Source organism: Canis lupus, chromosome 20, assembly GCF_048164855.1.
Source record: "Canis lupus baileyi chromosome 20, mCanLup2.hap1, whole genome shotgun sequence".
Lineage (NCBI taxonomy): Eukaryota > Metazoa > Chordata > Mammalia > Carnivora > Canidae > Canis > Canis lupus.
The window spans coordinates 31,000,716-31,024,652 of NC_132857.1; the positions used below are offsets into that span (position 1 = coordinate 31,000,716).

General features: G+C 37.8%; 1 protein-coding gene across 1 annotated transcript in view; it reads right to left on the minus strand.

The window, feature by feature from the left end:
* The window catches only part of CNTNAP5 (contactin associated protein family member 5), a 796,877-nt gene that overhangs the window by 136,996 nt on the left and 635,944 nt on the right, over nucleotides 1-23,937 (minus strand). The window contains exon 14 of the mRNA XM_072788823.1: nucleotides 11,674-11,830. Coding sequence (XP_072644924.1) covers nucleotides 11,674-11,830 — 157 coding nt within the window. The remainder of the gene's footprint in view (nucleotides 1-11,673; nucleotides 11,831-23,937) is intronic.

A 23,937-nucleotide genomic window follows, 5' to 3' on the forward strand; every position in this document is an offset into this window, starting at 1 on the left:
GGTTCTGTAAGCTTCTTTTAGTAGAGTCACTTGGGTCACTGAGCCTGTCAAGAAAGATTTTTGTTTCCTCATTCTATCCTTATTTCTTTTAGTCACTTGTAAGTAAAAAACAAAACACATTACGCTCAAGGTAGTAAAAACCTAGCAAATTATTCAAAAACTGAAAACCCTAGCACCCTTTGAAGCCCCTGTGTGAATCTAAGTGAATCAGTCTGCACAGCCTTCCCTTGAGTGGGTGACATGATGTCCTCCACTTCCTGTGACTGCAAGGGAGGAATGACAGTAAGATGCCCATAGGCAAATCTGCAAGTCTGAAGTACTGTAGTGATGCTTGCCAGTGATTCTACCCTAACTTTGGTTAAGGCAATTATTTCCCTTTTGTCTTCCTTCTTAAGACTTCCTGATAAAAAAAGATTTAGGGGATTAGATTAAAGGTTGGTTGTCACTTGATTGCAAAAAAAAAAAGCAAGTGCAAGCATTGACAGTGGTCACATAGACAAGTGCAAACCAGGAGGTCATATCCATTCCTCTCTACCCTACCCCAACCAGACAATGTCTGGAGTCTTGTTTTCTGTTCCCAGGATAAGGAACATGAAGGACAAAACAACACAATTTTTCAAATGTTTAAACATTTTGGAAACTACAGTTCTTCTATAAATATTCTAGAAACTTGAAACCATAGGGCTTTCCTCAAATAGATGGGAAAACATAATCAGGTCTTGGTGTATGAAGACAGACAAAGTCTACCCAATATTATCTTATTATTAAGATATTACCATGGCCCTCAAGATTTTATGAGCATAAAATTAATATAAAAAATACTACCACAGATGAAGATTTCTGGAGGCATGATTTGATTAACCTGCTCTGGATATGAACAAAGGCAGTCTTTAGCGGTGCCAGAAAAGTTCTTACCACAACTGTCTGCACTCTCCCTCTTCTCCTGCTCCTCCCTTGCCTCCTCAACTCCCACAATCCGCCTTCTCTTCTTTCAAGACAGGGCAAGCCCTCTTACTGAATGGCTAACTTCCATGGACACATTAGCCCCTAACTCATTCTACTCTGTAGCAGCATTTCACCATGTTGCCTTCTTCCCTGTGACACACACGATGAATACAGGTGCCTACTGAACACTTGCCTTGGATGTCAGCAGTCACCTCTAAGGAATATGCCCCAACCCCCTCCCATTGTTGCTGCTTCAGGGATCTGCCCTCCTGCTTGTTATGTTATGTGAAGGATGAGACCCCTTGCTCCACTGGCTGAGGCTGTACATACACATATCTTCCCTTCCTCTTTTCCTCTCTCCTCCCGCATTCTTGATTGACCACTTCCACCAAGCTCACCTGTCTTATGTGGCTCTGTCCAGCTGCCTTATCCTCACCCTCCCGGCCTCAGTTGTATTTTGAGGGAGCTCCAGGTTCTCTGCCTGAGCCTTGGTGATGGTTACCTACACTGGCTGCCTGCTGCCAATCTCACTGCTGTCTTCCTACTCTCGTTTTCCTCCATAACACTCCCAGTAACACATTTACCAGTGTGGTGATTCATACTTCATTGCTCAAAAACTCCTTATGATAAGAGGTCTCAGTCTCTTACAAGTATAGCCCATTTCCGAAATATTTAACATAAAGTGGACAATAAATTGCTCATTTAAATCATGATTGCCTTTTACAGACAGTTCTTTCTAAAAAAAAAAAAAAATGATCCAGGGGTTAGAGGTATGGCTTGAGTCTAGGACTGCTATTCTTAGAACCTATTGCTGGCTCTGTGGCTCAGCTGAATGCTTTCTATCACTGAACGTGCACGCGGAAGCTGCCTCTTGCCTTTCCCTGGCCACATGAAATAGATAAAAATAGATTTTTACACATGATCTCATTTAATCCACAGAACATCCCTGTGACAATGTTGTAACCAGCACCTGCCTTGCGCAGAAGAGGAAATGGAACCTTATAGAGATGACCAAACTTCCCAGGGTCCATTATTTGCCAGTAGGGGGCCAGGATTTGGCTGTAGCAACCATCTTTGCTGTAGCAACCATGGTGCTCCTCTAGTCTCCTGGTCTCAGTCCTCCAGAGAGGGGCTCTCTCACATGGGGACACAGCTCCTTCTCACAGGTAGTCCCTACATCTTTTCCAGGTAGTGCTGGGATAATGGCACCGGCCCTGAGTCCTTGAGCTGCCCTCCTGGGCCTCTGGCTGACCGTCCCCATTCCATTCACACAGGCTTTCTCCACACAAGATACAATTCAATTGACTAGGTTTCAGTTTACTAATTTGCAATCATTTTCCAACCCTGCATTCCCTGAGATTACACGTGGGTCACCTTGGCAGGAGTTCCTGGAGCTCACAAATTCTTCAGTTACACATTTACAAGCAATCTCTTAGTTTATTTCTACTGCGGGCAGACGGATCCATTACATGGTGATTTTCACTAGTGACTTTCAGAGGGCAGCTCTGTTTGGGGGGAAGGGTCTTTCCTTGTTCTTTCCTCACTTCACCTAGAGTTAAATGGCCGAATGATACCTTTGGTTGTTCTATCTGCTATGTATTTTATGACATAGATGTATGTATTTTTTTTTTCTTAGAAATTAGTTTAACTTCTATAGATAAATGTTACCTCTTACCTTTTATTTAAGATACTGTAAAAAGTAGGGAAAATAATAAAAATGACTATTACAAATTTTTGAGAACCAAATTCATGGCACATATGCTCAATGCACAAATTACTGCTAACTCAGCCAGTACTCCCCAACTCCACAGAGGCCTTTCTTTCTTTCTTTCTTTCTTTCTTTTCTTTCTTTCTTTCTTTCTTTCTTTCTTTCTTTCTTTCTTTCTTTCTTTCTTTTCTTTCTTTCTTTCTTCTTTCTTCCTTCCTTTCTTTCTTTCTTTCTTCTTTCTTCCTTCCTTCCTTTCTTTCTTTCTTTCTTTCTTTCTTTCTTTCTTTCTTTCTTTCTTTCTTTTTCTTTCTCTCTCTCTCTCTTTTCCTTCCTTCCTTCCTTCCTTCCTTCCTTCCTTCCTTCCTTCCTTCCTCCCTCCCTCTCTTCCTTTCTTCTTTTTTCTTTCTTTTAAATAAAATAGGAACCTGAAGCCCAGAGAGGATAAATGATTTAGGCTGTATAGTTAATCATCTCATTACATAATAAAATGTTACTTAGAGATAAATTACATTTCACATCCAGAAAATGAGTGTTGCCAGCAAAAGTAGCTACAATTTAGTGCATTCTAACTGTATTATACATATTTGTTTGTGATATTTTCACCGAAAATCTGAAAAGCAGATTTGCAAAGGAGATGGAATCATTTCCTCTCTTCCTCCTTCCCTCTCCACTTGCTCTTCTCTTCCTCCTTCTTGCTCTTAATGATGAAGTTTCTACACTTTGAAAAAAAAAAAGTGCGAAGATGCTAGGATTTCTCTGTTTAGCCAAGAGCATCCCCTTGGACCTTAGAAGTGGCACCAGACACAGCAGATATGGCAAAGGCAGGGAGAAGGAACTGCAGAGGAACTTAGCATCACAGGGGTCCATCCCAGCCCTCTGCTCTTGGCTAAAGGTTCCAGCAAGCTCTGTGCAAAAAGTGATTGTAATTGACATCTCCTTGTGTGGACCTGTTTTGACTCTGGTGAGTTCTGCATCTTCCTCCTCGGGCAGAGAATCATTTCCCCCACAGAGTCAAGGTATCCAGTTCTGAACTGATCCCTTTGTTGTCTGTGTAACACCCTAAGTCCCTTCAGCAATTTGGCCACATCTATCAAAATAGAAAAGTGGATAATTTAACAATTTTAAGCTAGGGATCTATGAAATAGAAATAATTTTCCGAGTGGAAAAACGTATAAATCAAAACTCAAAAATGTTCATTGCAGCTTTTTTTTTCTAAGAGTGAAAAATCATTTATTAGGAAAATATTTATCATAAAGAAATGATAAAATAAGTTACGATACAACCACACTGGATACTTTGAAGCCATTAAAATGGACAGGATAGGGGATCCCTGGGTGGCGCAGCGGTTTAGCGCCTGCCTTTGGCCCAGGGCGCGATCCTGGAGACCCGGGATCGAATCCCACATCAGGCTCTCGGTGCATGGAGCCTGCTTCTCCCTCTGCCTGTCTCTGCCTCTCTCTCTCTCTCTGTGTGACTATCATAAATAAATGAAAAAAATAAATAAAAAAAAATAAAATGGACAGGATACACTCATTTTTATGCTTATTTAATGATACCATATAAAAGCTCTTCGAGACATATTTTATGTGGAAAAAAGTGAGTTGTGGAATAACATATTTAATATGATCTCACACTTAGTAAATGTGTCATATGTATAGGAAGATATTTCTATGTGGAAATGCCCAATATGCTCAACTATTATCTCTAGGTGTCAGATTTATTTTACACATGGGGTACAAGTAAGAATTCCAAATGGTGGTGAGGAAGCAGATTTTACATTTTTTCTTAAATATTTGAATTTTTGTAGTAAGGATACGACAGAATAGATTTATTTTTATGAAAATGAACTCCTAAAATTAAAAAAAATAAAAAAACATTCCCCTTATCCTTTGTTAAATATAGAAACCTAAATTGGGTGAATCAGAACTGACAATTGTGAGCAAACTTGCAGAGTACATGAAAGAGGTAAGCAGCTCATGTAATTTGGATCTGACTAAGAGCTACTGTTAGGTGAGTAATGCCATACACTTAGTGATAAGTAGGCAAATTAAAATAGAACCTAAAGTTTCACTGCATTTTTAAGTATAATTATGTTTTAGGGATCCCTGGGTGGCGCAGTGGTTTAGCGCCTGCCTTTGGCCCAGGGCGCGATCCTGGAGACCCAGGATCGAATCCCACGTCGGGCTCCCGGTGCATGGAGCCTGCTTCTCCCTCTGCCTGTATCTCTGCCTCTCTCTCTCACTGTCTGCCTATCATAAATAAATAATAAAAAACAATTAAAAAAATTATGTTTTAAACAATAGCAGTACAAATCAAAATGTTATATAAAATATACTATTTAAATGCCAACTCTTAATCTTGATATTGACTTTGAATTCTATTTCTGATACAATTTTGCAATTACCTAAGTAATGTGACTCCACAGACAATTTTGAGATAGTATATTTGTAAAGCTTGACAGGGAACTGATGCAATAGAAGTTTCAGTCTACATCTTTGTTTCCTAGAAGCATTAGAAGGAGTATTTTATAGCTGTGTTTTGTTTACTAGAACCAACAGGTCTTAAATGCCTCATGTTGAATATTTTTCCAATAGATAGGATGGCGGCATCATTGAATTGAAACAAACAATCAAAAAACAATCCTAGGGATGCCTGGGTGGCTCAGCGGTGAAGCGTCTGCCTTCAGCTCAGGGTATGATCCTGGAGTCCCAGGGGTCAAGTCCCACATTGGGCTCCCTGCAGGGAGCCTGCTTCTCTCTCTGCCCATGTCTCTTCCTCTCTCTCTTTTTCTCTCTCTCTCTCTCGAATAAATAAATAAAATCTTTTTAAAAATCCTAAGTGTTGTCTTTGGTAAATATCAGCTATTTTACTCTATCTAGAATTTTATAAAATAATGATGTGATAGATTGGTTTTGAGTTATCAACCTCTGATATAAGTTCTTTTCCTCCACTTTTGTATTGTCCCTTCTTGAGTATGTTATGCCTTCTGTTCTCTCCAATCAGATACACCATAAAACATTCTGTCTAAAAACAATCTGGAATCTAGTCATGGGATACTTAGTGTGAACAAGCCAAAATCAAGTTGCCCCAAGACATAAATTTTAAGTGAAAATGTCACGAATGAAACAGCAGACTATAACTAGTAAGTGAAGGTCATATTTGGCCAAGGAGAGAGGATCTGGAGGACGGCCACCCCATGTAGCCATTATATCATTCATTCTTTCAGCAGTTTGTACACAAGGGTCCTGCCATGTGCCATGCACACTTCTCTATAGCACAAGGTGTAAGTCCTGATTGCACCACTAGACATGTGGAAATTTAGTGAGAACAAAAATCCAGATAAAACTTTCAGAATTTCTGCTTGCAAAGGACAAAAGCACTTGCAAAGCTCAATAGGCATTGGAATAGCTCATAAATAGATTCATGAATAATAAAATTCAACCAGCAGAAATTATAATAGAAATATACATATGTGTGTGTATATGTGCGAGTATCTATATATGTATGTGAGGTAGATAGAGCATTAGTGTGTTCTGAGGTGATCCTTTCCTTTCTCTCAGGATTCAGGACTCCTGCCCCATCTTAGGAAACCACCAAGGATGAAGCACCCTCACTGCACCAAGTCTGAGATCTTCAGGTATGGAAGGTTGAAGAAAGGTCTGGGAGATCAAAGAACAGCCTATGTTAAGAAACCCTAAACTACTCGGATGTATCCAGCATCCTCTTCCTAGAGGCATCTGTCTCATCAAACCTCATAGGAAAGGCATAAAGGGTTCTCGTGAAGGTTAAGATCCTGGGACTGGGTAAGACATGTATTTACCAAAGAGAAAAGTTGAAAGCAAATGTATAAAATGATACATTTTAGGGCACCTGGGTGACTCAGTTGGTTAAGTGTCTGACTCTGGATTTGGCTCAGGTCATGATCTCAGGGTCCTGCTATCTGATCCAAGCACTGCATCCCATCAGGGGCCACACTCAGCAGGGAGTCTGCTTGATATTCTCATCCTCTGCCCTTCCCTTTGCTTGTGCACTCTCTATTTCTCTAGAAATAAATAAATTTTTAAAAATAACTTTTGGAACAGAGTGGCCACTTCTAACTACTCTTTGATAGCCAAAAGAAAAATGAATGTGCAGCAGAAAGTTTAGGCTAAACTTTGGGTAAATGTTTCTTGTGAGGTTATAAAAGATGGATAACTAACAATGAAATAAAGATCAGTTAATCCTAGAATGACCATGGCCTGACCTACGAAAAGTAAAAATATGTCCAATAGAAGTCATTCAATTGTTCATTCACAGATTTGACACCATTTATTAAATAATTTCTCTGTGGTAGAGAAGTGGAATCAATGACTAAAGAGTAGTTTGAAGCTTTAGGATTCCATATACCTAAAAAAAAAAAAAAAAAAAAAAGAAAGAAACCTAAAAATATCCTGTATTTTTTTTTAAGAAACAGAATAATAGGTTCTCTTTTTTTGGATGACCAGATGACCAGAATTTAAACCTTACATCATTTTCTCTTCCTATCTTGTACCACATCACTTTATATAAGAGTGCATTAAGGATAGGAGGCAAAGAACAAAGTTACCAAAAATCAAATACACTTTCTTATGAATAAATTTTAAAAGATGCTCTACTGTTAAACAATAGAACTTCATTTCAGGTCTACTTCGTTGTTGGGTCGAAAGAAATCCTCATTAGGGCTGCAGGCCACTACCAAGAGGCACACTTTGAAAAATCTTACCTCCTCTCACTTGCTGCCAGACCATCCTTTGGATCCCTTTACCTAGATGATGGTTTCCCATCCTACATAGCCTCACTGCCCCTGTGCTGTCTCCAGCCTGCAGCTATCCTCTCTGTCCTTTGCTATTCTCCACAGTCTATCAGTCTGAAGTAAGGGGATGAGAAAACACCTGATTGGCAGGATTTCTATACATTGAACCATTAAGTTGAAGAGAAGTTCTTTTGCAAACAATCATTGACTGTAAAACTATTACTCATTTCAAGTTTTCTCACTTTTTCTTTTCTTTTTCTTCCTGTTTACCTGATTCATATGCCTACCTGACACTTCCATTTATTCTAAGAAGTCATGCTTTGGGTGTTCATCAAGTTTTTTCCCCTCCATCCACCTCCATCTTCTGAGCTGACTCATTTCCTCTCACATCTACCCTGCAATCATTTTCCTCGTTTACTTGGTCTCATTGAAATATATGGCAGCAATTTATTCGGTTACAGAGGTTGATTAAAACAGAATAAACTATTGTCAATTACCAGAGGCCATGATGTTGACTGAGCCTCCCAAACAGCCTGATTTAGCAAAAAGAAACTCATGGGCTGTTGTGATGAGATTGGAGAAGCCCTTGGGAGAGGTTTCTCTGGAATTCTCACCCCATGTCTAAAATCAGAATCTCAACTTGGTGGTTCCTTTCATATAGTCACTAAGAGCATCCTCAGATTCAGGAGGATCCTACTCTGCTCTCTTAGTCATGTGAACTTCACTGAGCCACTTACCACAACAGCACCTCAGTCTCCTTTTCTGGAGAAAAGAGATGATAAAACTTACTTCAAGGGTTGGTGGGATGATGCTCTGGGATTCAGTATATTAAATGTGAAGAACACAGAAGTCTATGATATGTAACACTTTTAAGCAACTATACTACCTAGCAGTTGTAATACATCAACCTGCTATCTGCTAGATGTTTTACCAGCCCCAAATCAGTTTTCTGATCAATTTTACCAAGAGTAGAAACTTGAGGGAGTTGTATAAGATAAATATATTTGAGGTTTCTTAGGAGCACATACAAATACCAGCGATACTAACAGGGACATGCTCAGATGAAACAAAAATTTCACATGTGTGGATGACAGTTTGACCACGTGGAAGCTAGGAATGTGCTTGGAAGAATGTTAAAAAAAAATAGACTATTTCACATTGTGTGAGCTTCTGTACTTTTCCCTTCTACAGTAAATAATAGACTTGAATAGGTAAGTAATGGATGCATTTCCACAAGGCTCTACCAGTTTTCATGGCAGAATGGGTATTTTGTGTCTATAATTTTGTTACAAAGGGATATCTCATGATTAGTTCACTTACAAGTTGCTTCTTGATGTGGATTTGGTCTTCTTTCCTGCCTTTTCTCTTTTAAATTCTCCACATGAAAATGGGGCAATGATCACACCAAAATATTTGTGTCTTGGGGAAGTAATGATCTCTATATTATTTCACATTCCCCTGTCGGAGCATATGGAGGTTCCACCTACCCGTACTATACTAACTTTAGCTAACTTCTTCTGGTCCTTTGAAACCTAACTGCCACTTTTCCCAGCCCATATCCACCATGGCTCTGGGCACATGTATATTACCAAATTTGTCACACTGATACATTGATTGCTAACTAACTAGCTCTGTCTTTCTCATTCTCCTGTGAGTTCCTCAAGGGCAGAGACTATAAGGCCCTTGACGTTCTCTGCACAGCAGACTGCATGACTGGCAAAGACCAGGCGTGGAATAAACAGGCGATACATGAGTAAATGTCAGATAGAATAGTAAGTACAGCTTTTCCTGTAACAAAGTATTTTCCAGATTCATATATAACAGGCTGTGACCATCCTGAGCCAAATGAGTGCAATCCAAAAGTTAAATTGGAATCTCAGCCTCTACTCCTTTGTAAGAATAACAGAAGGAACTCCCTGATTTCACCTAAATTTTGCCCTGAGATGCTGAACATGTTATTCTAGTCACAATGAAGTAGGCATCTTTATAAAAGGAAGTTCAGATCATTTCTTTTGATCCTTGTTATGTGGGTTGTTGAACAAAATTTATATCTAGAATTAAATATTGCTGCCCCTAATAGAGGTCACTTGCCACAGAAAGTGGAAGATAATGGAGCTTTTTCCCTGGCTGTAAAGGAACTAGAAAGGGTTATGAAATATGCAACAACCTCTATGTTGACAAAAGTATGATGGCACCAGGGTTGACAGGAAGCACATTTTGAAACACTCCTGAATACAGCCTAGATGATTAAGTTAAGTAAATATGTAAAGGGTTCAAAGCTTAGTGAACTAGTGAGTAGGTCAAGGGAGGAAGAGGCTGGAATCTGAGTAAAAGAGATGGTCAGTGGAAAGTCCCAGAGAAGACAGTGTGAGAGCTCATCAACATGGTGGCCTATTTTCTACTTTTATGTAATGTGATGTCATTCTCCCCCACTGCTTCTCATTGCTCAATAAATTAAGCCCAGCCCTGGTTGGTTGTTCCCTAGGAAGGAAAGACACTAAAGTGGTGTTCAGTATGGAAAGGGCAACACCACAGGAAATAAAACGTGAACAAAGATCAAGAATTCAGCTGAAAGGGAGTGAATTAAAATAATGAGGAGAACCACTTCCCCTTCCCTTTATATTCCACCACTCCACATCGACTTCCCTAATTATACATAATTAAATAAAGGTGTTTCCATGCAGGTCTATACATCTATACATTTCTGATATCAAGAATAGAGAAGGGAAATTAATGAATCACAGAAAAATGAGTGAATCTAGGCTACTGGTTGCAGACCATTTTGAATATGTTTTCCTGGCAACAAAACCATTTAACTTTTCCATACATATCTCTCAAGCTTGTAGGAATTATTTTGCTGTCATCTCTCTCCCTCAAAGGTCTTCTAGATTCATTTATTTAGCTAACTACCACTGAATTTCTGCTGTACAAGGAATAGATCTTGAAGGATATAATATTAAAAGAGACACGATCTCCATCTATGAATTATATTTGATTGTATGTCTCCCTGATGTTATGAAAGAATACACTGCAGGGCAAAGTGGGGGTCCAAAGAATAGAGAGGACCCGACTACCTCTGGTCTGCAGTTTTTTATTTTACAAAATATAGAAACTTTGTCTGATTTTACCTACGTGAAGATTTGAGGTTAGAAGCAGGCATCTGGGTAACTTGCCCCAAGGCCCAAGCAGCCCTTCAGCAGTCTGAAGAGGTGGCCCATGTAGGAGAACCCAGTGCAGGCAAATGTTTGCTCCTTTCCTCATTGAACTGAGATTTTGACTGCATCTTAAATTTCATTCAAAAGAGTCCCTGCTGTTATCAATTTAAACAGTGAAGAAAAAGTACTTAAAATAAATTTCAAGTGGGTTGAGAGCAGCTTGATATAGGAATTCTTAATTACAATTGAGCAGAATTTCATGAAGCAAGCAAAATTACAAAGCCAAAACTGAAGAATGCCTTAAATTTTGTGAAAACGAAAGTGGGTTTGGAAAAGTTCTGTGCATATTTTCATAATACAGTTAAAAAACAGGCAGTTCACCTGGAGGACACAGGCAAAGTTATGGATATGAGAACTACAAACTGAGATTTACGTTACAAAAGCAACATGTTGTGGGAGAGCAAAAATGACCCTGGACCCAGCCATAACTAAGCTCAAGGTCTGGATCTGTCACTCAATACTTGTGTATAACCTTGGGAAAATTATCTAACTTCTCTGTAAACTGTATTCCTCAATATTAAAGATGCAAAAGTGGGGAAATTATAAGGATTTAATAAGTTTTTTTGTGGAAGATTAAATGGATACTCAATAAATATAAATTTTCTTTGCTATATTTTTATTCCATGATAAGGTAGGCTGGTGACTGAAACATCAGAGAGAAAATGCAAGAATGAAGACATGGTCTATATAATTGCACGTTCCTATCTCCCACACTGTCTCCCAGAAGCTATATTCCACACATTACAGAAATACTGACTAAATCACAAAGCTTAGTATTCATTCTGTTGTGTAAAATGGAATGTTCGGACTATAAGGAGGTGATGATGTGACAACATGTTTTATGTTACAGATCTCAGCAATAGCCCTAAAAGTACTAGAACTGGCCATTTTCAAAGTTAAAAACAATCGCAATCATTAGGGAGACCTAGTTCATATTGAATTTCTCATCCATGTCTTTTTCTCTTGGGGGGAAATTTTATGCATTAATTAATGGGTTTCCCCCACAACTGCAGAAAGATCATCATCCCCATTACCATTCATCTTTGTCAGCATCACAATTGCAGAAGTGTCGAACATCAAGGCAACTCTCATCTAGGCCACATTCACACTGCTGAACCCCAGGTGGGGCACCTCCCCAATAAGGGTGCTTTTCATTGGACCGCCCAATCCACCAGGTAAACGGTGTTCCATCTGGAAGACAAAATAGTTTGTAGAGGGTGTCAGAAGCTTACATGAAACATTCTTGAAGGATAAATATGTATTTATACGTGTACATATATACCTATACATATGTAATATGCATATATATCTACATATATATATCCTCCCTCTCTCATTTCCTCTCTTCTTTTCTTTCTTCTGTACTTCCTTTCTTTCTTTCTCTCTTCCTGTATATGGATCTCTAGCTATACATATATACATATCTCTCTCATATATATATAATATATATAAATAAAATATATATAAAATATATATTTTTTATTTTTTTTATTTATTTAATTTTATTTTTTTCATTTACTTATGATAGTCACACACAGAGAGAGAGAGAGGCAGAGACATAGGCAGAGGAAGAAGCAGGCTCCATGCACCGGGAGCCTGACGTGGGATTCGATCCCGGGTCTCCAGGATCGCGCCCTGGGCCAAAGGCAGGCGCTAAACCGCTGCGCCACCCAGGGATCCCTAAAATATATATATTTTAAAATAAATCCATATATATGTAAAATATATCCACACACATCTATATCTATATATCTATATTATACATATATAGATATAGATATAGATATATACAGATACAGACATAAACAACACTTTCATGAAAAGCATTTATGTAGTAGGACATGGATCCATCACAATGTTCAAGGGCAGTGTCACACTCAAATCAGACAGGTATCACAGTTAAGTAAATTGGGCCAGATTACAGACCAAAAAAAATTAAGATACAGATACAGAAATTAATTCCCCTATAAAACTACCAAAAGGAAAACAACAACATGAGGCCAAGATTGGCCTGAACTTAGTTCTCAGTTTCTGATGGACTCTGAGGACAGGTGGATACTAAACTGAAGAAAGAATGTGGTACCCTGGATTACCACAGCTTCTAATTTGTTTAAAGAGAGGTCATATACTTCAGATTCAAAGATTTGAAAGAGAAAAATAAAACCTGTCGAAGGTCAATACTGTGTGGCCCAAATAATTCCTCTGAATGTCGTATTTAACTCACACGAAGTTGGTATATAAACTCCAATTTCTGGTTTATGTAGTTGACAGAAAATTACTTTAAAATCTTGTCTTTGTCAATTTCTGTTTTTCCATTTCTTTTCCCCTTTTTTCAGAGCTTAATTTAATAAATCTGTTGGAGTTTTCTTTTATGATTGAAATATTTCAGTAGATTAAAGATTACTTGGAAGATGACAGTGTACCCAAGAAACAGGTTGTAGAAAGAGGTGGAGGTATCATCATTAGGCTGCATGGAGTCAGGTCTAAGTTCCTTTCAGAAATTGCTGTTTTGTTTCTGTTTGGCACACAACAGGCACTAAATATGTGATTATTTAAAAATGAAAGAAATGCTTATTAGAGGCCAGTTTTTAATGATGTACCATTTCAAAGTAGAATAATACTTCTCCAATGATGTTCTAGGTTGGAATTTAGCCAAGCCAAGATTTAATTGTGCATATGACTCCTGATTTACAAACACATAATTTACAATTTATTTGTGTATGCACAGAGAGCAACAACTTTCTCTGAATTACTCTCAGTGCTAATAACCTTATGAACGTCGCTGAGGCAAATAGGAAGAGGAATGACAATCTGGAGCTTCCAAGAATCAGTAGGTCATAAGGAAAAGATAAGGAAGATACTGTGAAAGCGGAAATATCTTAGGGTCACTGAGTTAGAGGGAGAACAGCCTGAGGGACCATACTCACCCCAAAATAACACCGTGATTCTGCCTAAAATTTCCCACATCCCCCTTTTTTATCTTTTAAGCTAGAATTCCAGTTAGCAATGTCTGTAAACCAGTATCTTCATTTTAAATACTAATTCTCAATGGTATAAATCCATTTTCTCTAGTTTCAAACAGCTATAAATCATGGAACAATAGTTCAAATGAATTGCTTTATTTCTAAAATCTAGCTTAGGTATGCCATGCTCAAGTGGCCCTGAGACCTGATGGATTGATTTAGGGCACAGAATACTATTCTCAGCACTGGAGTAAGCTCAGATAGATTTTCCCAGTGTGTGAGTCCAGGCAACACAAGGCTAAAACATTGTGTATGTATGGTTCCCAATGTTGGTTTTGGGTCCAAAAAATGGGAAGAAATCTCTTCACCTCTCCCTCCTTCTGGCACTATTCAGGCCTCCCCGCCGCCCACCATTATCTTGAATCCAGATCACATAACAATGTTCAATATCATCATGGATTATTTTTGTTTAAGAGCAAAACCAAGGTTGTAATCATATTAATAACATCATTACTAATGGTATTGCTTTCTAGGAGTTTTTACTAATTCTCACTTTGTGTCTTAAACCTCTAGAAGTTCCACAGCAGCCCAGGCTTTGTTCTGTTTCAAATCCGTCAGTGTCTTATAGAACTGAGGCTTGGGTTCCCCTTCTCATGTCTAGAAATTAGTATAATGGTTTTAAATCGTGTTCACTGAATGCATGTCAATGTGTAAGAAGAAAGGAAGGAAAAAGAGGGGGAAAATACACACACACACACACAGACACACACACAGATATTTGAAAGCAGGAGAATTGTTGCTAAATTTTCCTTGTGGATGTCCCAGCTTTGTGTTTGTTTTCCTGTAGAGTATAACAAAAAGGGAAATTGAAGATCAAAAAGGATGAGACTTGCCCTGATTCATGACTCTAATGATATAGTCAGGAAAGGAATCTACATCCTAGCTGCACATTTCGACCACTGGAGAAATTGAATTTATTTTCTCTTGAGCAGATGAATAAAAAAGGTGAAGGAAAAAAGCACATTTATAAATATATAGACATATTTCAATATGTATTCATTAAACAAATATTTACTGAAGATCTATAACATTCTAGGAACTATACTGGGTACTTGGGATAAATCAGTTTAAGACAAACCAAACCAACCAAGCAAAGAAAACATGCCCCAAAAGCTTACATTGTAATTGTAGGAAACAGACAATAATAATAATTTCCTATTTATTTGTTTATTTATTTATTTATTTGAGGGGAAGAGAGGCAGAGGGAGAGGGAGAGAGAGAATCTTTAACAGGATCTATGCCCAGCATGGAGTCCAACACAGGGCTTGTTTTCACAACCCTTGGATCATGACCTGAGGCGAAATCAAGACTTGGACACATAACCAACTGAAGCACCCAGGCACCCCAATAATAATTTTTTATTAGAAAAGAACAAGAGGTATGGAAACAATACAATCAAGCAAGGTAAGGTAGGCTGCAAAGAAGGGTGGGCTACAATTTTAGAGTGGTCAGGATAGAAATTGATACAAAAAAATAAATACTGAGCAAAACTTCAAGGCAGGAGTAAGTGACACATGGCTGGCTATCTGGAGGATAACAAAGCAAACAAATGAAACATTCAGTGTAAACGATTAAATGTAATCATTTAATCATTTAGGATGTGTAGGATCAATGTAAAATAAAGGAATTTCCTAAAATCCATTACCAGGTTTTCAAACTACAATTTTCAAAGTTTTGAGGAAATTCTAATTAGAAGGTTTAATTGAAAAAAAAAAAAAGTAACAGGGAAAAGGTAAAATAGAAAATGTATTAATTAGATTCTTGGCTATAAGCTAAGAATTCATTCCGATAGTTCCAAGCCACAGGGTATTTATTAAGAAGATAACAACCATGACCAGGGAAGAAATGTGTTTTGGGCTAATTGGCTCACCATATTGCTCACCGGCCTGCAGAGGGGACTCTGCCTGTCTCACGGCCACTGAAAGGCAAATGTCGGAGACCTATCCAGCTGAAGATGTTACCTTGCCAGTGACACAACCATTCCATTCTGAGGATCTCAGGTAAACAGGCTCCATGACCTCAAAGAGAGATGTTTTTGTGGCCCCTGATCTCAACCCTCAGAATAGAAGCTCCATGGAGAGCCTGCTTCCCAGGGCTCACCTCCAGTCAGAGCTACACACAGGAGTCTGATGAAGAAAGCAAGATGATATGCCTGCATCCCAGCTGGAAGGGAGACTGGGGATGTGAATTCTGAGTTCTGTAGAGGCCGTACTCACAGTTAGAACTTTCACCTAATAGAGAAATGTTACTCAAAGATATGGGACAGGTATGAATAAAACAAATAGCTCTTCTGGACCTAAACATACACTTAGTATCACTTACTGGATCAGAACTCTGAACTTAAAGGGACAGGGTTTATGCACTCCACAACGGAAGGTCCACACACTGCTTTGTGCTTCTGGGGCCCAATGCTACATGGTTTTAGGGGTAAGACTCTTGTCAAAGAAGCAATGTTTCCATGCACAGGTCCAGCAACCCTATGGGAGACTTCCACAAGAGAACTGGGGAGAAGAATGTGGGAGGACTGGATCCTCCCAGAGTATGGTAGCACCAGAAACTTGGCAGTAGGCGCAGAGGCCTGAGAGAGGTAGTAAGGTCTTCTGTATACAGAATATAGGAAAAATTACTAAGGAATTGCTTTCATTTGCATTATTTCTATGCATTGGGGATTATTATTGTTATGTAATCTCTTGTACGCAAAAAGGTCTGGGAAAATTCATCTTACATATATATTAACCGAAAACCCTCCTAAGAAAGTTTATGGCTTAGAGTGAATGACCTCAATGCATGGCAGTAAGTGAGCACAGAAGGTGATCACTCACCTTTTGTTAATACCAAAAAGAATATCACCAAACCAACATCAATCATTTGTCATGAGGCTTATAAAAATAACAATAGGAAACATAACTGAGCATGTGCTAGGTTACAGGCACTATTCTAACATGCTGTACATAAATTAATCCAATTCATCATCACTGCTATCCTAGGAGATAGGTATTATTATCCTTCACTTAATAGGCAAAGGGACTAAGGCAGAGAAAATTTAAATGACTGTCTTGGGGCCATATAAAGTTCAGAGTCAGGACTTGAATCCAAGCATTCTTGCCCAAGAGTTTATGGGTTTAATCCTATGTTATGACATTGTGCGAGACATGTGGAGAAATAATTCATGCTTAAAATACTTAGGGCCAAAAAACCCCCAAAAGACAAAACAAAACTTTGTGCCTTTCAGGAAATACATACAGGTGGATTTAAGTGATAACTCAGAAAATTGCAAGTGATGAATAATCTCTTACGTTCACTAAAATAAAGACAACAGAATAAATAAATATATCTACTATATATTTATACACACTAATAATGCCACAGCAGAATTTAACTTTAGTATTGCTTGCTAGAAACTTCTTAGGACTTTCTCACCAGGAATTTCCAGAAGAGAGTCAGAAGTGTACTTGGTTTTGCTAAAGACAGCACATACACTAAGAGGCACAGTTTATCCCCTTGTAGCTAGACTTCCTTTCAAAATCTCTGTACCTTTCTGAGCTTTTGCACAGTTTTCTTTTTTCTTTTCCTTTTTTTTAAACATCCATTTCTTAGAACCTGAGTTGCTTCTCAAGTTTTAAAGTGGCTAGAGTATTTGACAAACAAGTTAAACAAGAAAATTGTGCAGACAACCATGTAACCCACTTGACACAGTAAACCACTCAAGGTATGTAGACTTAGGTTTGTCCACAATAATTCCTTGCCACAGAATTCCTCTCAGGTCATTTCAACATGAGGAGACTCTTAATCAGGGAAGGAATGAAGTCCAAGAATCTACAACTTTTCTCCATCCCTGGGCTCATGTAGAAATTTTTGTATGTACTTCATTTCCCATTTAGATTGACAGCCCCTAAGTTCCTATTATTCTAATTATCCTCCAGAAAGTAATGCAACATAAACTTGGAAAATAATTCTTGCAATGGAGCTAAAGGAAGCTAGAAATGAACTGCATATTGTAGAATATCTTATAAAGGGAACTTGAGTTTTGAGAAGCAGTGAGTGTGTGTGTGTGTGTGTGACTGATAGGGACAGAGAGAGAGAGAGAGAGAGAGAGAGAAAACAGAGACCTATAAGAGGATGCAGATGAGCGGCAATCTTTATCCTGACATTTGACCTCAGAAATTTAGGCCTATATTAATTCCTTTATGAAAACATCAGAAAATACTATATCTGAATTTAAAACATTATAGAAAGTCAAACTACGAGTTTTGCTAATGAGTACATAAGCACGGGTTTCCTCCAGTGAGGCATTTATATGATATATACAGAGACAGTTTAAGGAGAGAAAAATCAAAATAAGTTTTATAGAACACCTAAGCAGAAACCCAACCTATACATTCTTAATTCAAATTATGATTTTCCTAATGTCAGAAATTTAAAAGATATCATGAGGCAGATTAGCTGCACTTTTATGGCTTAATCACTGAGTTGTTGAACAGAATTCAAATTGGAGATCCCTCCTTAATCTTGCAATTGTTTAAATTAAAGTCTTGACAACCGAGAAAACAATAAGCACAATAGTTTCTCAGTGATAACTGTAGCCAGAGCCAAGAGAATTTGGCTGTTGCCATTACTGTGAACAGTCCAAACATAATTCCAAACAAATCCAGCATGCAGCTGGAAAGTTCTGTAAATATATAGAGACAGGCTACAATATTGAGCTGTTGTCACTGTTTTTCCTTATTTTATTTCTGCATTTACAAGTAGTATGCTCATAGAATTAAATTCTGGTAAATTCAATGTTCCAACAGAAAGAGTTTTAGCTCTCATTTCTTTTACAGTTTCAAAAATGTCTACTCTAATCAGTAAATATATGTTATAGTGGTTTCATGGGAGTAGTAAGCATCACTGTCCCCTTGATGTTAGACTTGCTCTTGCTACATACTTTGACCCATTGAATGTGGACAGAAATGGCAGTGTATCCATTCAGAGGTTAGACCTAAAAAATTAAGCATATTTCTACTTTATCCTGGGGATTTCTTCTGACATGAAAATAAGAACATGTTTCAGGGAGTTACAACCTGTCCAGCTTGGGCCCCAGAATAAGATACCTGAAGCACATTTGTCACATCTGAGACACAGATGTGTGAGCTGAGAATAAGTATTGAATGCTGTACGCCACTGAGCTTTGTCACTCAGCTAGATAAAACTATTGTGACAATCACTGGTAATAAAAATTAGATATCAGCCACAGAAAAATATTCTGTAGGGATTATGAGGTAGTAAACAGAAAGGTTGATGGCTCTGCTTTCAAAGGATTTGCAGTTTGGTTAGAAATATAAATACAGAGAAATATAGGTGGATGAGGAGAATAAAGAGAAATATCAATTCTGTTTTGACCCAATTAATTATCTATCTTCTAGCCCATATATGCAAGCAGTTGTAGCAGACACTTGAGTGGTTGCTCTGGGAGTCTCTTCTATAGTTGCCTTTCTTCCCCTCCCACATATTCTTTACTTGAGCCCAATCGTGGCTCACTCTGAGCCTATCCCAACACAGTGCCAATTATTGCCAGTGGAACTTTGACTCTCACACCTAATTCTGTCCCCTTCAAAGATGGTGCTTAGATCTTCCTCCAATCCAGATAACAGTTTTCCCAATGGTAATAGTCCTGGTTCACCTTCTCTAGGCTCAATGCCACCCTCCCATGCATTTGATTAGAAATCATGCATAGGACTTTGGAGGAATTATTCCAAATGTATGATCACAAGACTGTCGCCTGTCACAGCTTCCACTAATAGAGTAATATAAGATTTAAATATATATATATATACATATATATGTATATATTGCATATAACTATGATCTCTAAAACAATGTAATTAAATATAATATAAATTAGTGTGTGTGTATATATAATGATATATATGTATCTATGCATATATATGCACTGTATATATGTGTATTGTGTGTATATATATTTTTATATATCATTCCATTCAATTATTTCTTAATTCTATGCTGCATGAAAGTCATGGTGTGTATCCAGTGATATAATTTTAATAGACTATCACTGCCCCAAAGGAGCTCATAACATTTAGGGGAAGGACATGTACACTGCTGAGAGAAATGAAAGTCAGAATGAGATTAGGGCCAAAATAGAGCAGTTAATAAAATGCTAGGGGAGCCCAGAATAAGAAACTATAAATTTTGTCTAGGAATCTTGAGAAAAGTTTCTTGGAAATGGTTTAATTTCATGGAAATCATGACATTTAACTAGTTGCTTGGTGTTGAGGGGGATCGTGCCACTGGGAAGAGCCTGTGCGGACATGAGACACAAAAGGTGACCCAAAACTTACTATAGCATCCTTAGGAAGCAACTGTTTGAAACAATATTTCTGCACATACTAAAGATAAGCTACTTCGCTGATTGTACTTGAGCATGTGGGCTTGAAAAATAAGAGGGAAAAATGATGCCACCCAAGGTGAAAGGACAAATAATTACAGGTAATTGCACCAAAATGTTTCCATGTACGATCGAAATACAAATCATCAAAGCAGTGGTTTAGGAAAGAAAATTTCAAACACCAAAGAAAGCATTTTATATAATCTGAGTAGAGTATCATTTCTGAGGAAACATTTAGTAAGAAAGAAAAACAACCTCATCCATATCAGAAAATAATGGTAGACATTTATCAAAGTCAATCTTGGTCTTACTGCTTGTTGGTCAGGATCATTAAATCAGAACATATGTCTAATAGTGTGATTAAGAGCTACTCAGTGACATTAGGAATTAACATTTTTATAATGTTGTTCAATGGTCTCTTCTCCCTACCTATTTAATTGAAGTGAGCACAAAAGAGGGAGGGGGGACAGGAAAGATTAATGATACTGCCCTCTCAAAACAAATGATAAAAATCACTGTGATGGGGTTATTTAAAGCAGAACTAGACAAACGTCTCTAGAAGGGGCCACAGGAATTCCCCCTGATTAGGCAAAGAGATAAACAAAGTGAATAACTTAATTCTATTTACACTGTTCCAGTTTTGTGAGAGAATATAATAATACTTTGCATTTAGCAGTATATTTTATCCTAAGAGCTATAATGAAGAACCCTCTCAAGGTTCAATGACTTGTCCTAAGTCACACAGTAACAGAGAGAAAACCTGGATTCACGGCTCTGGGTCCCGAAGGCCCACCACGCCATGGCTCGTGTTTGGAACACTTACCTTCACACAGATGCACAGACTTTTTTACTTTTTATTGTGCCAAAAAAACTATGGATATATGAGCCTGGTAGCAGAAAATGATCAGTTATGATAAATGTGTGTGAACTGCTAATAAAATAAGATATTTGGTTTGACACACCATTTCTCTGACAGGACAAACTTGAAAGTAGTAGTTTCAGATGCTGGGTGACAAGGATGGAGGAGGTTTTCCCTGTTCACATCAAACTGCAATGTGAGAAGAAAGAAACCATCATTGTGGGTAGCCCCAGAGACTTGGGGTGGGATGTAATTATTACCATGGCATAGCTAACCTATATGTTAAAAAAATGAATGAGAAAAAGAGTTAGAAAAGTAAAACACCTAATATCTACACAGTCATAGAAATAATCGCAAAAATCTGGGGATTAAAGCTAATGTGCCTATTTAATACTACTAATCCTAATTTAAAACAACCAGCATTGGGCAGCCCGGGTGGCTTAGCTTTTTAGCACCGCCTTCAGCCCAAGGGCTGGATCCTGGAGACCCGGGATCCAGTCCCATGTCAGGCTCCCTGCATGGAGCCTGCTTGTCTCTCTGCCTCTCTCTCTGTCTCTCATGAATAAATAAATAAAAGCTTAAAAAAACAACAACCAGCATTTATTGAGCATTTAAAATATTTCAGTCAGTTGTATGTACTTTTTATATTCTAGCTTATCCAATCTCCCTATGAGGTAAATATTTTTATCCCATTTTACGGATGAGGTATTAGCCTAAGGCTATACTACTCACCTGAGGTCCCTCATCTATGTCTGGCCAAAGCCACTGAGAGCTCTTGTAGGTGACTGCAACAGATTCAAAAGTAAAATGCTTGCCTGCACTGTTATTCCACCCCCTAAAAGTTATTCTAATAATAGAAAATGATATTTTTAAAAGTTTATATTAGATGATTGCTCTCTCATTTAAAATCTTTCTGTATTATCCTACTACAAGAATAAAATCCAAACTCCTCCCTACCATAGACCCCAAGACCAGACATATCTGGTTCCTGCAAACTTCTCAGCCTGATTTTTATTGGTGCTCCAGCCTACTCCAACTGCACTGACCTTACTATGGACCCTCACACATGCTCTTTTATCTTTGCTCTTCCCTCCCCAAATCTGTCTTTTCATGAGTTTTTATAGTGGCTGTTTGTGTTGTATCACTGGACCTGAAATTAAATCTTACCTCTTCCCCACTGACCCTATTTATTTATTTATTTATTTATTTATTTATTTATTTATTTAAAAGATTCTATTTATTTATTCATGAGAGAGAGTGGCAGAGACATAGGCAGAGAGAGAAGCAGGCTCCATGCAGGAAACCCGATGTGAGGATCCCAGGACTCCAGGATCACACCCTGGGCCAAAGGCAGGGGCTCAACCACTGAGCCACCCAGGCATCCCCCCGCTGACCCTATTTAAAGTGCTCCAAGATCACTCATTTATTTTCTTAGTAGTACTTACCACTTCCTTAAACTACACTTCTATTTGTTTTGTTTGTTTAACATGTTCCTCATATGTCAACCGTCATGTGAATTAAAGCAAGGGCTTTTAACTCCTTCTATGGACTGTATCCTCAGAATATAGAATGTTCCTGATTTAAGCCAAGAATAAAATACATATTTGTTGAATAAACAAATGGCTAAATACCAAGAAAAAGGAACATCAGCCCAGAGAGGTTTTGCATAGATTATATTAAAATAATTTTACAAAAATATATTGTTATAGAATATCATATGATTAGGATACCTTTAGTCTCTCTATAGGTATATTCATCTTTGGCATTCTGGGCCATCATTGCAGACATCAATTTTTTTTTTTTTTGTCATTTTAGGGATAGAGTCTATCATGCTTTTGAATAAGAACTTATTATAAATGTGGCTTAGAATGAGATAACCACATACAAGAGTGTTCATACACCAGTTCATTTGTGCATTTAACATAACAGCATAAAATACCTATAGTGGACAAAACACTTATCTGGATGGAGTACAGAACACAAAATAGATATAAGCCCTGCCATTGGGACCTCACAATGTAGTAGACAATGGGGTGAAGGGAAAGGCAAACATTATCTTTAAGTACAAAGTTGGAATGAAATAGATTTGAAGTAGAATTTTAAGCAACATGTGGAGAGTCAAGGGGAAAAAAAAAAAAACAAGATTAATGTTTAGTGGAAAGCACAGTTCCAGGGGAAAACTCTGAAGTCACCTTTTTTTTAATATACCTGTCATTTCAGTTTTCCAACCAGTGAAATAAAATTGTATTTCTGTATATTAGCCTTCAAAACAAGGTTCACGTAACTTAGGTCATTCAATGCCCCTTCCAATTCTGTGAAGATGTTTATTCTCATTTCACAAATAAATTCAAGGTAATAAAAGATTAGTAAATTCCCCAAGATTACACAATTAGGAAGATGTGACATTACATCTTAAGGCTCCAAATTCCAATACTATTTTTACAATATCAAATGAAACCCAGGCTTAATAATAAATAGAAGTGAAAGGGCATCATAGGTCTTCACAGCAATTGGTCTTTAGTCAAAATTATAAGAGATACATCAAATAAATATTTTATTTGTAAAACTGAAGGGCTTTATTGAGTTTGTATCCCCAGCTCTCTTGGAGATATTCCAAACTGCACTGTCTTCCCAACTATATTGGTATATCTTTGATTTACCTAACACTCAAACCAAAAAAAACCCTGCAAAAATAAATGTTCTATTAATTATAATTGTTTCTCAGAAAGCCAGTTTGCTTGAATTTTTATAACTGCTCAATAGCTACCTAAGGAGTGACAGGCTAATACTATAAACAGGAACTAACTGGAGTTTCTCTTTAGAAATCTTAGATCAGTATTTTTCAAAGTGCAGTTTCAGTCTGACTTAAATCACAATGACTTGGCGTGCTTGTAAGAACAAGTGCTCTCTATCTTTCCCCAGGAGTAGAGTTCAAGATTCTCCAATTCTATCATACTCACCAAGCAATGACACCAAAATTTTATGCACAGAAATTTTAGAATCATTGGCTAGATGGTTTGAACTTCAT